Raw genomic sequence first — 15,067 nt, 5'->3', positions numbered from 1 at the left:
TTGACAATTACCAATAGTGTCCACTGCCTTTAACTTTACCGCAAATGTAGTGTTCTAAAAATCATTGCAATGTAAACAAAATATTATATGAAAAAATATAGTAACAGCGACAACTTCATTTCATGTAGGCAAAAGGCATATTTTGTCATTGTGATGGAAAATAAAGAGTATCGGAACTGAGTAAATGTCCCATATTTAGAAATAAATGTAAAAAGAGTAAGCTGTTGAACGAACCTGGGCTCCTGAAAAAGTACGTAGGCCTATGGCTCACAGTTCAACTCATAATGCCCACCTCAACCTGCATGTTTTGCCAGCCGTGCAAATAATTTACAGCATTATTTACTGCCTTGATTATGTACTGGCATGGGGTATACTACTTTACAGAACTGGAAAGTGCTGCTCTCTAAACTCACTTTGTAGTGTGTATGGACTTGATCTACTTTTATTTGATCTTGTACACATTTGCCGCTCTGAATAACATCGCCCCAGGGGAAATATTGCATAGAATACACATCAGATGAAAAGCAACTGTGTTTTTCACACAGCACAAAAGGGTTTTGAAATAATTGTTCATGCACAGGGGAGAAGGGGAAAATGAAGTTTGAGGCCTTTTGTTCAAACTCTTTTTTTCATTAAATGTATGGCTCGTATCTTTCATAAAACCGGTCAAAGGTAATGGGGGCACTGCAACCTATTGTTCCGTGATAGCATTCCCCGACGACGATAGTCTGTGAAAAAAAACGTGTCTATCCATCTTAAATTTCACTTTGCTTCACTAACTCTCCTACTACCGGGTATTTTGCTTTCAGTATTTGAAATGCTGAAAGTGGCAGTATAGGGATTTTAAACCCGATCATTGATCCAAAAAGGATTTAGGCTTTATTTATCATTGTAAATGGATGTCATAGGCTTCTACATAGTTTCACAAGTTCAGATGTAAAACCCAAATTCCACCATCAGCTGTAACTTGTGAAAAACAAATCCTACAAACCAAAAATTTCACGTAAAGGGAGTGCACTTAAAAAAAGCTTGATTTCGAGACCTCAAATTCTAAACTTGAGGTCTCGAAATCAAATTTGTGGAAAATTACTTCTTTTTTGAAAACTATGTCACTTCAGAGGGAGCCGTTTCTCACAATGTTTTATACTATCAACCTCTACCATTACTCATTACCAAGTCAGGTTTTATGCTCATAACTATTTTGAGTAATTACCAATAGTGTCCATTGCCTTTAATCAGACGCAGAATCAAAGTTAAAATACTTTATTTGAACCATTCTGTGTCAACCTGACCCATGTGGGTCAGTCACACTATGACCCAGAATACGGTTCAGTTCTGACCGGAGTTCTACAGTGTGTATTTTGGCTATTAACGGGCAGGCACTTTTCACGAAGTGCCGGTGTTGCATGCAATTATGTTCTCTATGCAATACTATCCGGAAGACATTATTGCATATGCAATAATGTCTGCCGGACGGTTTTGCATGTGCAATCGTGTCCGATCAGACGCTATTGCATAATGCAATTGAGTTCGCCCCGACACATTTGCATATATGCAGTTGTGTCCGCCCCGTGCAAAACCGTCCTTGCAGTAAATTAAACGAGTGGTCGACGGAAAATGTTCGCCATTGTGTTTCTAGCTAAGTGCATGTCATGAATGACAACTGGACATGTTCGGCCGTTGGGTATTCGCTGCAAGCATATTAATACGTGAATATTCATGCTGCATATTATACGTAGGTTCAGTTCATGCACGCTCGCTTATGCGCGCACATGTACAGTCATGTACATGTCCACCGGACGGTTTTTGCATAGCCCCGGGCACGATTGCATATGCAAAAGTGTCCGGAGCAGACACTTTTGCATGAAGCTTTTGCATGAAGTGTCCGGAGCGGACACTTTTGCATGGCGGTGTATGTTTTATACAGTTCTAAAACATAAATCTCCCAATTCTTATTTTTGTTTCTTTTTCAAACTATAAATCTGAATCTGCTAACATTACTTGTATCTATCATGCCCAAAGCAAATTAATTTGCATTAAAACCTGTTGTGATTTTTGTAGAATAACAACTTTTAATGTGGGAGGAGAAGGTGAATTTTCCCGTCCAATTCCGTTCATGCAAGTAGATGTTTTCATTGCACTTGCTTTTCCATTCCCAACTTGAATTCCTTCCACCCGAACAATTTTCGAAAGACCATTCATGTCAGTCATGTTTGCTTCACTGCTCTGACGGTTTTTCCCATTCAATAATCATTGTACGAATGAATAAAGAACCAATCAAGTTTTACGACTTAAAAACTTGAAAGCGATTGGCACAATACTATATAGCTCGCATTATGGGACCGGAAACCAGTCTAACTTAACACCTGAATCCAACCCGTGAAATACGACTTAGTCAGTTGACCCCGTTGGGAGAGGGAGCAATAATATCGAGTTTTTATGACATCCCCGCTGGGATTCACAGTTATGTTTTATGGCGTCCAAATTTACATTCACCAACAAAAGAAGTTTTTTTCTCCGGGAGCCATCCCCCAAACCGCGACCCCCACCGAAAACTATACGACCGCGGGACCTCTCGCAGCTTTGAGCCCGTCGCTCTTATTGATGCGAAGGGTGAACTCTTCGTAGGTCGGGCTAGGAAGGGGGGCAAAAAGGTAATTACTGAAGATTGTAAGGTGATATTTCTTGTAAGGAAGATTGTCAAAACAGTCGAGATGCACACGCAGGGGTGAGATGGCACACGCAACACAAATTCCACAAGTTTGGGCGACCGTACGTCGCTCACCCCATAAAGCAAGGACCAAACTTGCTCTATGTTCACCCGAAGCGCTGCAGCGGTATTTTTTTGTTGTTGCTCCAAACTGAAAACTTATTTTAATGATGTGAAGAGATCTGCAAACCTGATCAAAATTAACAATGCAATTATGTTGGTTTTTATCTCCACAACAAGAACGAACTTTTCAGGATTTTCATTTTACACCATCATTTCCTTGTTGTATTTTTCTGTGATGCATAAACCGGTGGCTCATAAAATAAAACAAAATAAGGCCAGTTGGATTGTAATTTTGCATTTTTGGTCACTTAACATGGAAATCTTTATCCCCAAGTTAAATTTTACCACAAAATAAGGCTTCTTTTACTTGTTTCGCTATATACAGTAAAAATCCATCCAATGCTGTCCTCGTTCAACTCAACTTTCCTAATCGAGGTCGTCCGGACACTGACCCAACATCCCATCTTTGCAGACTCTCCACAAACATGCAACAATGAATCCTCTTAATGAACAATTCTAAAAGTAAATTGTTTTGAGATCAAAATACAATCACAGAATGGATTTTGACCGTCGGCACATTTCCTTTCCCAACCCAGCTGTTGATGCTCTCAGAATTAAGTGGCCCGGTTGAATTACGTTGATTTTCGACAACATCTCCTTGCCAGAGGGATTTTAGAAGTTTGTTTTGTGTTCCCTCCCTCTTCAGGAAAAGATGTGCGAAAACACATTGAAATTTGTAAAACTTTTCGATTAAACACAAGCCACGAGACATAAACAACATTTCACGTGAACATTCTTTAAATTTTCAAAAGTGTACACAGAAAACACCACACCGTGTTTTTTGTTGTGTGTGTGTGGGGGGGGGGGGGGGGGGGTTAAAAGCTTGTCGATGGACAAGGCACAAGTTACGGCCACGACTATTATTTATTTCAAAGTTAATCTCAGTTAGAGTAAACTAGTTCTAAAAAAATTCAGTGCCCCTGTGAAATTGTTATCAAAATGATTGCTTATGCTATGAATAGAATAATTATAACACTATATTAGAAAACGGAATATCTTTGTCAGTTTTTGTGTTATATATACACACATACCCACACACACCCGGACCCACGGCCACATTTCACTTGCAGCAATCGATATAAACAACAGGGATCTCTGGTGTCTTTCAGTATTTTATACAGGGACTCTGGTGTCTTTCAGTATTTTAGACGGGAATACTTCTCGTAAGGATTGGTAGTGGGATGAAATTTATAAAAAGTTTTTAGTGCATTCCCCATTCCTATATTATTCTTAAACATTAGCTATTCTTTGTTAACTGATGTGTTGGCATCTAAGAAAACACCTCTGCCCCCTGCTGTTTCAAAATTGACCTTTTACTTTTTTTCAAATTGAACGTGCTTTTAATTTGTTCGTATGCTCTGAAAACATGTGCTTGCGGCTGCATATTCTTTTCGTTTTCCAACGAGAGCTGGAATGTATAGTCATTTCAAGAGCTTGGTCGCTCTGACCTTGGATAAATCAAATCAAGATTTACAAGGGACCCGTTATTTGATTTAGGCCTCTTTTATTATTTACAATCATTTACAACTGCGAGAATAAGCAAAGAAATGAGCCCTCCCGGCGGCCAGAATAGAGTCATAAAACTAACATCGAGTTAAAATCCTTTCCCTGTATTTAGCGAATCAAACCCCTTACATGATAAATCGTAAAATGCAACCCCAGGAGGGTGGCAGACTAAAACCAGACAAACAGGAAAATAAGCAAATGCCGGAGGACAAACAAGTCCTGTATCATCGGGCAATTATATTTTCTCAATTGATTTGTTTGGACTCGATCGTTTATAAATCCATTGTTACCTCTGTTTACAATGAGTTGTAAAACTGCTAAGCCTTTTTGCATAATTGTTATGATCCATATAGTTGGTTCTTGTGAATGTGATTGTATGAAAAGATACAACACTAAGGATCTATGCTGTAATTAGATAAACAAACAAATAAAGTCAATCAATTTATGACTACAAGTATTACTTTTAGTTCAATTTCATTTATCAAATACACAAGGATGTAACAGATTATTTGGTTTCTCTAAAATGAGTCGCTTCTGTGCAAACAAACAATACTAAGAAAGAAACACCCCATTCCATCTCTCAACAATTTTCGTGATGGCAGCCCATTGTGTCTGAAAGATTGTGGGTGGAGGGAGGGGTGGGGGTACTTTTGGAGGGGAACGATATTTCTATGGGGGGATAAAGAATTAAGTACACTGTTCTGGTTCTTATCATTAATATGATTACAAAGGATCTGATTGATATGAAGTGCGGCAATATATATTTGTTTATCATTGACGAAAGACTTTGCCAGAAACAAAATCAGAAAGCCATTAAAGTCAATATTTTGTACCGTATAATATAGTGACACACGGCAGGCGTCGATGTGATTTTGAGTTATACCGGCAAGTGTTTTTTGTTTCGGCCGTAAATCATATGAGCGCCTTATATGGGCCATTTGTTATGGAATGATATTTTATGGTAGAATTTTGAAAATGGGCAAATCACTTAAACCACAATTCGGTATGGCTTAAGTGTGATATGGACTTCGTTGTTTTGAAAGAAGTTCACAGGTGGTTTACATTGTTATTGGAGTGGTGGGAAACACAATTTTGTACAAGTTCTATAAAAAATAGCTGTGTTGTTTTTGTACAGTACATTTTAAAGTCAACATATTTTGATCTTGCTGTGACAGATGGTTTTAATTTCTGTGAATTTGGTAAAGCCCTGTGCTCACGCTCACACATCGTGTGTATTGCTACATACACAACTAGATGCCTTCGAAAACAGAACTGGGAAACCATAGTGTAAAAAAACCCATGAAGATTTAGAAGACTTTAGGCAAACAAATTTAACAAAACAAGATGAAAAAAGGAAACAAGTAAAATTCTTACTTTCCAATGTTTGGGATATCCCAAATATGGCAGAAAAAGAGTGTCTTGCCTTTATCTGGATTTTCTTAAAAAATCATTGCGATTTGTTAAGCTATCAGCTAATTGTAGGCTAATTACTCATTGACAAAATAATATTAAGATATCAGATGCTCAACAAAGAAAGAAATACTTTATTTTGCATCTTAAACTTTAAGAACACTTTAAGTCTTGTTCCTCGATTCGACTTTGAAGTCACGGGTCTCATGAAACCATCTCCAGCAGGTGATATCCCTCACAAAATGTGCAATTTGTCAGGAGCTATTGATACCAGTGGGGTTTCTGATTGGTTTAAATGATTAGATTTGGATCCGAATTTAGTGGTCACCACAGAGCCTCCATTGCCATGTGTTCTAGCAGACCCCATAACCCTCACGTCTGGTCTTGTTCCAGATCTTCTATCGTGATGGGACCACATAGGATATTGCAAATTGATGATATTGTGTGTATAGGTTTAAAGGCAGTGGACATTATTGGTAATTACTCAAAATAATTATCAGCATAAAACCTTACTTGGTAACGAGTAATGGGGAGAGGTTGATAGTATAAAACATTATGAGAAACGGCTCCCTCTGAAGTGACGTAGTTTTCGAGAAAGAAGTAATTTTTCACGAATTTGTTTTCGGGACCTTTAAGTTAAGAATTTGAGGTCTCGAAATCAAGCATCTGAAAGCACACGACTTCGTGTAACAAGGTTTTTTTTTTTTCTTTTTCATTCATATCTCGCAACTTCGACGACCAATTGAGCTCACATTTTCACAGGTTTGTTATTTTATGCATATGTTCAGATACACCAAGTGAGAAGACTGGTCTTCGACAATTACCAATAGTGTCCACTGTCTTTAAGTGCCTGAAGTCCCCCCCACACAAAATTGCCCAAATAGGCATAACATAATTGGAAGGTATCACATTATTCTTCGGGTTGTGAGAGATTTTTCAAGTGTGAAAAGGGAATTCTAACGTATATATGCAAATGTGCACAAATTAAGCATTCATATGAAGACGATCAGAGCTTCAGAACCACCCCTATACTAGACAAAGACAGAAATATTCACATGGTGTGACCGCAAACATCTCTAGTTATAGTTCCACCATGCAAAGTTTCAAATTCCTTCCTATAAATTGATCATGTCAGGCTAGAAAGTGTTGATTCTAAAAATGGAAGTTCAATACATTATAATACAGAACTTATTTATCTTCAAATCTTCTGTATGCACTATTTGGCCACCAAGCAAGCCTGTCACAGATTACACAGCGATTATACAAACATTCTCCATTACAAAACCTGTTTGCCTTTGGATATTTTGTCCTGTAAAGGGCTCTTCATACGACCAGACACTTCAACAGATTTTTATTGCCATTGCTATAATAATGCTCCACAAAACCAACAATAAATCGACCTAATTGCATTCGTGGAAAAAGTTGAATTTCCTGAGGGTTTTACGGGGTTATGGTGGGGCTAGCTTTTTATGGACACCCTAGGGACATAAACACCCAGGTCGACAATTTACTAACTCTTCGATTATAATTAGGCTATTGTGTTTACTACAAATAATAGAAAGCCTACACTATATAGGTTTGGGCAGGAAAAAAGAAAACAAATTATGGAGATTATATGTGAGTATGCGGTGATATAGGCCCTAGTATGAGACTTGCATTTAACAGTTTATATGAGAAATAAAGTTGGGCTTCAGTTTGCAATTGTGGAGGATCGTAGCGGAGCGCAAAGCTTTTTTTAAGAATTGAACAATTTAGGAGTTGTATAGATTAATGGTCCGCATTAGGAACTCTGTGCCGTTCAGAGAGCTGAAAGCTTGAGCTATATCTGTTTCGGCTGACACTTTCAGATTACGAATTCTTTCAAAATGTTTTTCTTTTATATAGATGGATAGAATTAGATAGGATGATGTTAGATTAGTACTTCGTTGTCCCTAAAATCAAACGGACTTCACGATGAGGTAACTTGGGCAATACAAACGATAAAATTGATTTTGTAAAGTATAAATAAATTGCAAATTAAGATTAATGATACATTTCAGATTTTTTAATTTTGATATTTTCTATATATTTGACTTGTGAAAAAGTAACCATGATTTATCAGAAAGTGCAAAGGTGCTGTTCATTAAAGGTCCATTGGAATATGTATTTATATCGGGGTTACCAAATCTGGACTCCCGCTCAGCCAGGACTCTCACTCCTGAACGATAGGTACACACGTCCATGAACATAAAGGAAATTTATAGCCTAACTTGATGTCGATATACAGGTCTTAGGTCTGGAAAAAAAACAGCTGCAATTTTATACACTTTAAAACAAATTATTGATAATTTGATAAGGAAAAACAAATTCCTGTTAAATTCTCTCCATCACTATTACTATTAGATTTAGGCAAACATTACAGCGCAATTAAATTGGTTAAATAAATTGGCCCGTAGCTTTTATAATCTTTTAGACAACAATACCATATAAAAGGAAATCTGTAATTGCATTGTTGAACGATATACAGCTGCTTGGTTTGTATAGCTCTCTGGTTGAACTGGTGCAACTCCATTAGGCATAAGAAATAACCTCCTAAAGAAATGACATTATTTATTAAAAATTTGTAAATTGATTACTTTCCACATGTGCGCGGGATGCAGCTGGCGGGGGATGGGGACTCTTCGGTTAAAGGAACACGTTGCCTTGGATCGGTCGAGTTGGTCTTTGAAAAGCGTTTGTAACCGTTTGTTATAAAATTCATATGGGTAGAAAGATGTTGTAAAAGTAGAATACAATGATCCACAAAAACATGCATCTAAATTGCACGGTTTTCCTTTTACCTTGTCGACTAACACGGTCGGCCATTTATGGGAGTCAAATTGTTGACTCCCATAAAATTTACTGGCCGACCGTGTTAGTTCGCACAGTAAAAGGAAAACCACGCAATTTTGAGGCAAATTTGTGTGGGTCATTGTATTCTACTTTTAAAACATCTTTCCAACCATATGCATTTTATAAAAACGGTTACAAACGCTTTTTATAGACCAACTCGTCCGATCCAAGGCAACGTGTTCCTTTAAGGGGACAAAGTATCAAATTTCCAATTCCATACCAGGTCTCGTTTGCTTTCTCTGTCCATTTGCCCCCTCCTTGTTTTGCCCGAATCTCCCCCACTGTTTGCCTGAATATGGATGTTCATTCCCTCTAAAACAGGTCCTTTAAAACAAGCTCCTGCCAGATTTGAAGATATCCTTTAAGGGTGATCGAGCGTAAGTGGCAAGAAGTGATCCTTCAAAATGAAACGTCTAATAAACTGATTCTGAAACTCTGAAAGCTCCGGCGTCGGGGTCCTTGGGAGAAACCATGGCGGTATTTTCATCGTGTAATTCGAAACACAGTGGAATATTTAACGTGGTATCAATAATGGGCGAGGTCTCAAGATTGCAGTTGATGAGTCGTAATGAAAATGCCCTTCTCTTTCCAGGTTCGTTTGGATTATGTCCCCGAGCAACGGGTAGTAATGTTTGCAATAACGGTCGAGGTAGAAAACTTAAAGGTACGATTACCACTTTCATTTCCATTGAGTATCATTGACTTTAACTATAAGATATGCACCAGCTGTTTCAAACGTTATTTATATATTGTCCTGTTAAAATCCAGGGAAGTTGAAACGTCATCAGCGGTGTACCCATTCCAAAAATGTAAATAAATAAGAGCTGACATAAAATGAATAGAATAATAATGAAGCGAACACTTAAAAAACCTCAAGTATTCAAATGTTAGTATGCGGTATCCTTTGAAATTCCCTCAATAGAGAAAATAATAGGGGATTATTTTGAAACTTCCATCACGCAGCTGAATGCTGAAAATTTAAACCATATAGCGACCAAGTTCACGAAAGAGCATGCAAGTACCAGTTTGCAAATAAATATATAAGGCATACAATGTGAAGAGAGAGGTATGTTCACATTATATTTAGCACTAGACCAGTGAAGAGATAATTTTTTTGAAAGTGTGCAAAGCACAGTGCCTTGTCGTGTCCACACGCGAACCAGTTCAGAGAAAATCAACGCACCGAACCCTTTAATGTCACGTCATTTCAGCCACGAGAACATTACGAAATTGCATGAAGAAAAAAAGAAGAGTGAAAACATTTAGAGGACTCAATACATCCAGACAAAAGCCATTGCTCAGAGGTGTTAACCTTCCAATTAAACCCGTTCGATTTAAAATTGAGCAATAAAAGTCTCACACGCCCACAGGCAGTATTGATTTATTCGGCTGGATATTCGACTGGTCAAAAACCCAGCACACAATCTGAAAGCTAGAAATGGCCAATGAGGTATTAGGCCCTTAAGATTCACTGCGGTAAGGCCCTTAAGATCCGTGGGTTCGGGCAAGGACTGTCTCAAGTGTGTTAGGGTGAAATATTATGAGTGCTGACTTTTGACATTTATAAGCGAAATCCACTGGTATTATTGGGAAGGACCCCCAAGGACCGACAGACGCCATAATGCCCAGAAAATGATTGTGCAGATATTAGGCCTATGTTTATTTTGCGTGACTTTTCCCCCAATCCTCGGTTTTTGAAATTTTCGGTATCAGTTTTTTTTCAATTGCAAAAACTCTCCAACTTCAAATAAAGAGGCTAACCAGATGGCTTTATGTATGATTGTTCAGTAGATGTTTGGGCAAGAGTGAGAGTTACTGCTGACCAAAAAGTCTGAAAATAAGATAAAGGGCCTATTTTTAAATGATGGTATTGCCACCTTTTGGTACCCCGGGTTTTAGATTGACAGGAACACTACAGTGTCTTCAGCATACACTAGAGAATTAGATTAAAGGCAGTGGACACTATTGGTAATTACTCAAAATAATTATTAGCATAAAACCTTTCTTGGTGACGATTAATGGGGAGAGGTTGATGGTATAAAACATTGTGAGAAACGGCTCCCTCTGAAGTGCCATAGTTTTCGAGAAAGAAGTAATTTTCCATGAATTTGATTTCGAGACCTCAGATTTAGAACTTGAGGTCTCTAAATCAACCATCTAAACGCACACAACTTTGTGATGTGACAAGGGTGTTTTTTTTCTTTCATTATAATCTCGCAAGCAAGTTCGATGACTGATTGAGCTCAAATTTTCCCAGGTTTGTTATTTTATGCATATGTTGAGATGCACCAACTATGAAGGCTAGTCTTTGACAATTTCCAATAGTGTCCACTGCCTTTAAGGGACAAGATTTCTTCGTATTGACAAAAACAAAGAAGTATTTTCTATACCAGGATAACTTAAGAAGTCTGAATTCAGATACAAGTCTGAAATTTCTTATCCTTGTTTGGGTCATAATAATATCCAGTTGATCAGAGCAAACAAAATCTTTAAAATAAAACTGAACGAAATTTTAATCGAAGCAATTGGGTTCTGTTCGGCCTTTTTGAAAAGTCAGCAACAAAATTACAGTTAGCAGCAAAATGCGAAACTGGAGATGCTTCTCATCGCTGACATTATCAGCAGGCTGTCAGTCAGAAGGACATATAGACCAGACACTTTATTTGAACCATGCTATAATGTAAATATACAGTAAACCCGGACACATTTTTTTGAGATCAGAAGTCGTAAGATGGAGCGTAAATATTTGGGAGATCGGGGGAAGGGGGTTCTAAACACATGCTTTATGTTTACATGCTTCTCATAAGATTTAAACATTTTAGTTGCATGATGATTCGATTTAACCGGTAAAACACCGGAATAAAAGCGACATAAACAAGATTATGCCGTACCTTTCTCCAAGTGTTTAATATATATGGAAACTAAACTTTGATGATGTACATGTGTGTACACAGTAAATTGGCGATGGTGTAGAGCCATAGGTTAGGAGGACATTTAATAGTCGGGCTCCCTCTTACAAATTGTGAATTAACGGTCTGTGTCATTGTGTATTCAGGGAATCTTACAAGTACAACAGCAGTCTGTATAAAGGTATATTACAATTACATCGATCGTCAACAATTATAAATATATTCACCACTTGGTGTTGTACTTCAGAATGAGCAAACGCTTCAAGATTCATTAATAATTGTCCAAAGTGCCTGCCCGTTTACGTATTAGTTGAGTTTCCAGTTTAAATGGCAAAAGTACATCTCCATCGTTGCAGTTGAACCAAACAGGTGGTGCTATTAATACAAAAAACACAATGTCCGTTAATTAAATTTATATCCCCGTTGCATGCAAAGGGCAGGCTGGATTAATTGAGGCACAGCTGTGTTTGGTTCTAATTTTAAATAAAGAAAAGACACTTGTCTTCTTACATCACACTTCATCCTCTCATCGATTACTTTAATTGATCCTGAAAGAGCTGCGCAATTCCATTGTGCTGAACCTGTGGTAGTTTATACTATTGTTATTGACATATCTTGCAAGCTGATGATAGGTGGTAAACATAGGCCCAGTTTGTATTTTGAGTTAATCGTATGTTGTAGCAACAGAGGCAATCTTTAAAGGATGATATTAGCACAAACACAATCATACCAATAGTAGTGTGCGATGTAGTTTTCATCTAACATATTATTATACTCTACCTATCTTTCTTCATTTTTGTAATAAGTAAATTAACAACAAAATTTAACTCTCCCCAGTGATTGCTTTTGGAATAGCAGTAGCCGCTATGGTGGAAATAAGGCTCTGGCCCGCCAAGGTTCTTAAGTTATGTTATAGGTCGTGATAAAAGACAAACAGGAACATAATTACATGATTATTGTGAACCACGTTTACGACATACTAAAATGCCTACAGATCGTTCTCATGCTGCTTGACCAAATGTGATAGATACCTTGCATACAGCATGACAGTGGCAGTTCTATTTTGAAATTTCACGAGAGGAACCAGACTGCCCTTTCCTGCCAGCCTCGGTTTGGTAATTGGACAAATAAGAGAAAAGCAAGAAGGTCATTGGTGAATTTGTTGTGACTTTCCCAAGTTTGAATTTGTATTTTCAATTGTCCCGGGATACTTGCACGTCCGTGACCGATTTCCACTTGATCTAGAAAACTCAGTGAACTCTTTCAATTGTCAGCTAATTTGTTTATTTTTCTGAGTTCCACCTTTGGCTTTGCGTGTTGAGTGTACCGTACCACACACAGGATTGTTGTCGACTCCACGACTTGGGAGAAAAAGAGATAAATAAATGCCTTTTTCAGAGTTTGATGGGCAGGTAGTTTTCGTATTATGGCAGAAGGTCGATCATACAAGCATGCACCAAATCGAAAAATGGCACATGATTTTTAGGTGTCAGAATTTGTAACATAAACGCCCCTTTCTAAGTTACATTCAATTATTAGTTACGATCATAATGGCCTAAGGGTTCTAGTTGTTTTGCTCAGACTTATGGTTATGTAATTATCATCGGATTTACACACCTTATTAAATATAATTGATCTTCGTTAAGGATAACTTGACGAAATATGGAGGGGACGTAATGTGGTCGTGATTGTGTTGAAAGAATTAAATAATATTTTAAGTTTTAGGCAATAGGCTTTCCTTCAACAGGACAAAATTTAACTTACACTACGAAATTAGAAAACATAAAGAGCGCTTTCTTGGAAATTGGAAAACATGTTTTTAAAAGAGCTTTGTTATTGTCTTGGTATTATTGAGACTTACCAATGAGCAAGAATGCATCCAATTGAATCGAAATCATCTACATCGGTGTGACCGGATCTCCAAGCGGTGGCAGCGCCTGAAGGAGGAACGAACCGACGGGACACACCGTACATGACTCGCTGAAGCTTGCCGCAGGATACGGGTACCACACGGCGGGCATCGTCACTCGTACGGAGGAAGCTCGTTCATGACTATAATCGTGGGTTTTACGCAGGAAAGTTTATTTTCGAATCTTGGATAATTCAAACCTCGTACCATCAAGCAGTTCTATCATCTCGTCTCTGATGTTGTCCCGGTTATGGTCGAGTTGGTCTTGGTGATAGCAGCTTCCCAGAAAAAAAATCACACCAGATGACCTGATTTTAAGGGTGAATCTTAATTCCTTCGTACATAGAAGTCTCTATTGGCATTTCTGATAACAGGTTTGAACTAAAAATACGGCAAAGACACGCGTCCGTAATCAATCACAGATATCAGCTGCGGTGAAATTCTGGACGAGCTGCAGTAACACTCGAAGTGGCCGAATAAGGCATCACGTAATATTACATCCCGTGTGCATATTATCTGGAGGATTATGAGTGGAAATAATATTTATGGATAGCAGTGACGTCAGATGCAGGTGGGTCTATAGCATACACACACCCAGGTATGCATTCACGAGCTGGCAGCGTTCTCTGTCATGACGAATCCTCTTGCATGCAATATCTGACAGTTTGATTGGAGAGCAACGCACGTGTGTGCACTGAATAGTCAATCTGGGACGCTTGAACTTCGAGTATGGTTGTACACAGGCTGGTTCAACACCGTGCAGTGTTCAGATTCCGAACTCGGCGTATGATAGCATTGAACTTTAATGTACTGTGGCCTGGAACTACCAAGGTCAACTCGGAACCTTGACCATTCACACTGATTGAGTTTGAATATTCCGCGTTGGTGTAGAGATTGGAGATGATGCCATAGGCTCCAACGGTATTGACAGTTAACTTGATGATACTTGCAAATCTTCTTGATAAATGTATGATGATCGCAAGGTGTGTTTTATAACATCACACAGAAGCTGTCCCGTGTCGCAAGGTAAATACTGTTAAAGAAACTGTCGTGCGTGACTGATTTAAAGGCATTCAGTGGGCCTTTCAGTCTGTCGCAGGGAAAACTTACAAAAGAGCTTCTTTTATTGTGAATTTCCAAAGGTCGATGAACAGTGGAGACCGGTAGTCTGAGCGGGGAGCCGGGCGGTCGTGTTTCCACACACAGCCACGGCGGCTGGAAAGTCACAAATTCTCATGTGGCAAAGCTTAACAAAAACCAAAAAACGCTCAACATGAACTTTCAACGATTCGTTACTTGGCTTTAACAGTGACCGTAAGTTATTCAGTAATAATATCCGGGAAAGTGTCTCGTTTATTACGCGTATCTATCTTGATCCAATTACCACAATCCAGTTGACCTGCTGACAAAAGCCGATGGTAATGGTGTTTATACAATGTCCAGCGCTGCTCCTTACGAATAATTGTCCAAAGAATGTTCTCATGAAGGCTTAAAGGCATTTGCCCGTTGTCACAACTGTAATTTTGTAGACCAGTTGATGAGCAAGTATCACATACCCTTGCTACAATATGCTATCCATGAACGTCAATTGGCCACTGTCAATGAGTGACGAAGTTTGGGTGATGTCGT

At 38.4% G+C, this 15,067-nt stretch overlaps 1 protein-coding gene across 1 annotated transcript in view; it reads right to left on the bottom strand.

The window, feature by feature from the left end:
* The window catches only part of LOC117293661 (protein inturned-like), a 34,190-nt gene extending 19,744 nt beyond the window's left edge, over positions 1-14,446 (bottom strand). The window contains exon 1 of the mRNA XM_033776054.1: positions 13,391-14,446. Within this exon, the coding sequence (XP_033631945.1) occupies positions 13,391-13,503 (113 nt within the window). The 5' untranslated portion in view covers positions 13,504-14,446. The remainder of the gene's footprint in view (positions 1-13,390) is intronic.
* Positions 14,447-15,067: the final 621 nt, after the last annotated feature.

This window comes from Asterias rubens, chromosome 8 (genome assembly GCF_902459465.1).
Source record: "Asterias rubens chromosome 8, eAstRub1.3, whole genome shotgun sequence".
NCBI lineage: Eukaryota > Metazoa > Echinodermata > Asteroidea > Forcipulatida > Asteriidae > Asterias > Asterias rubens.
This window is presented reverse-complemented; position numbering and strand designations above follow the sequence as displayed.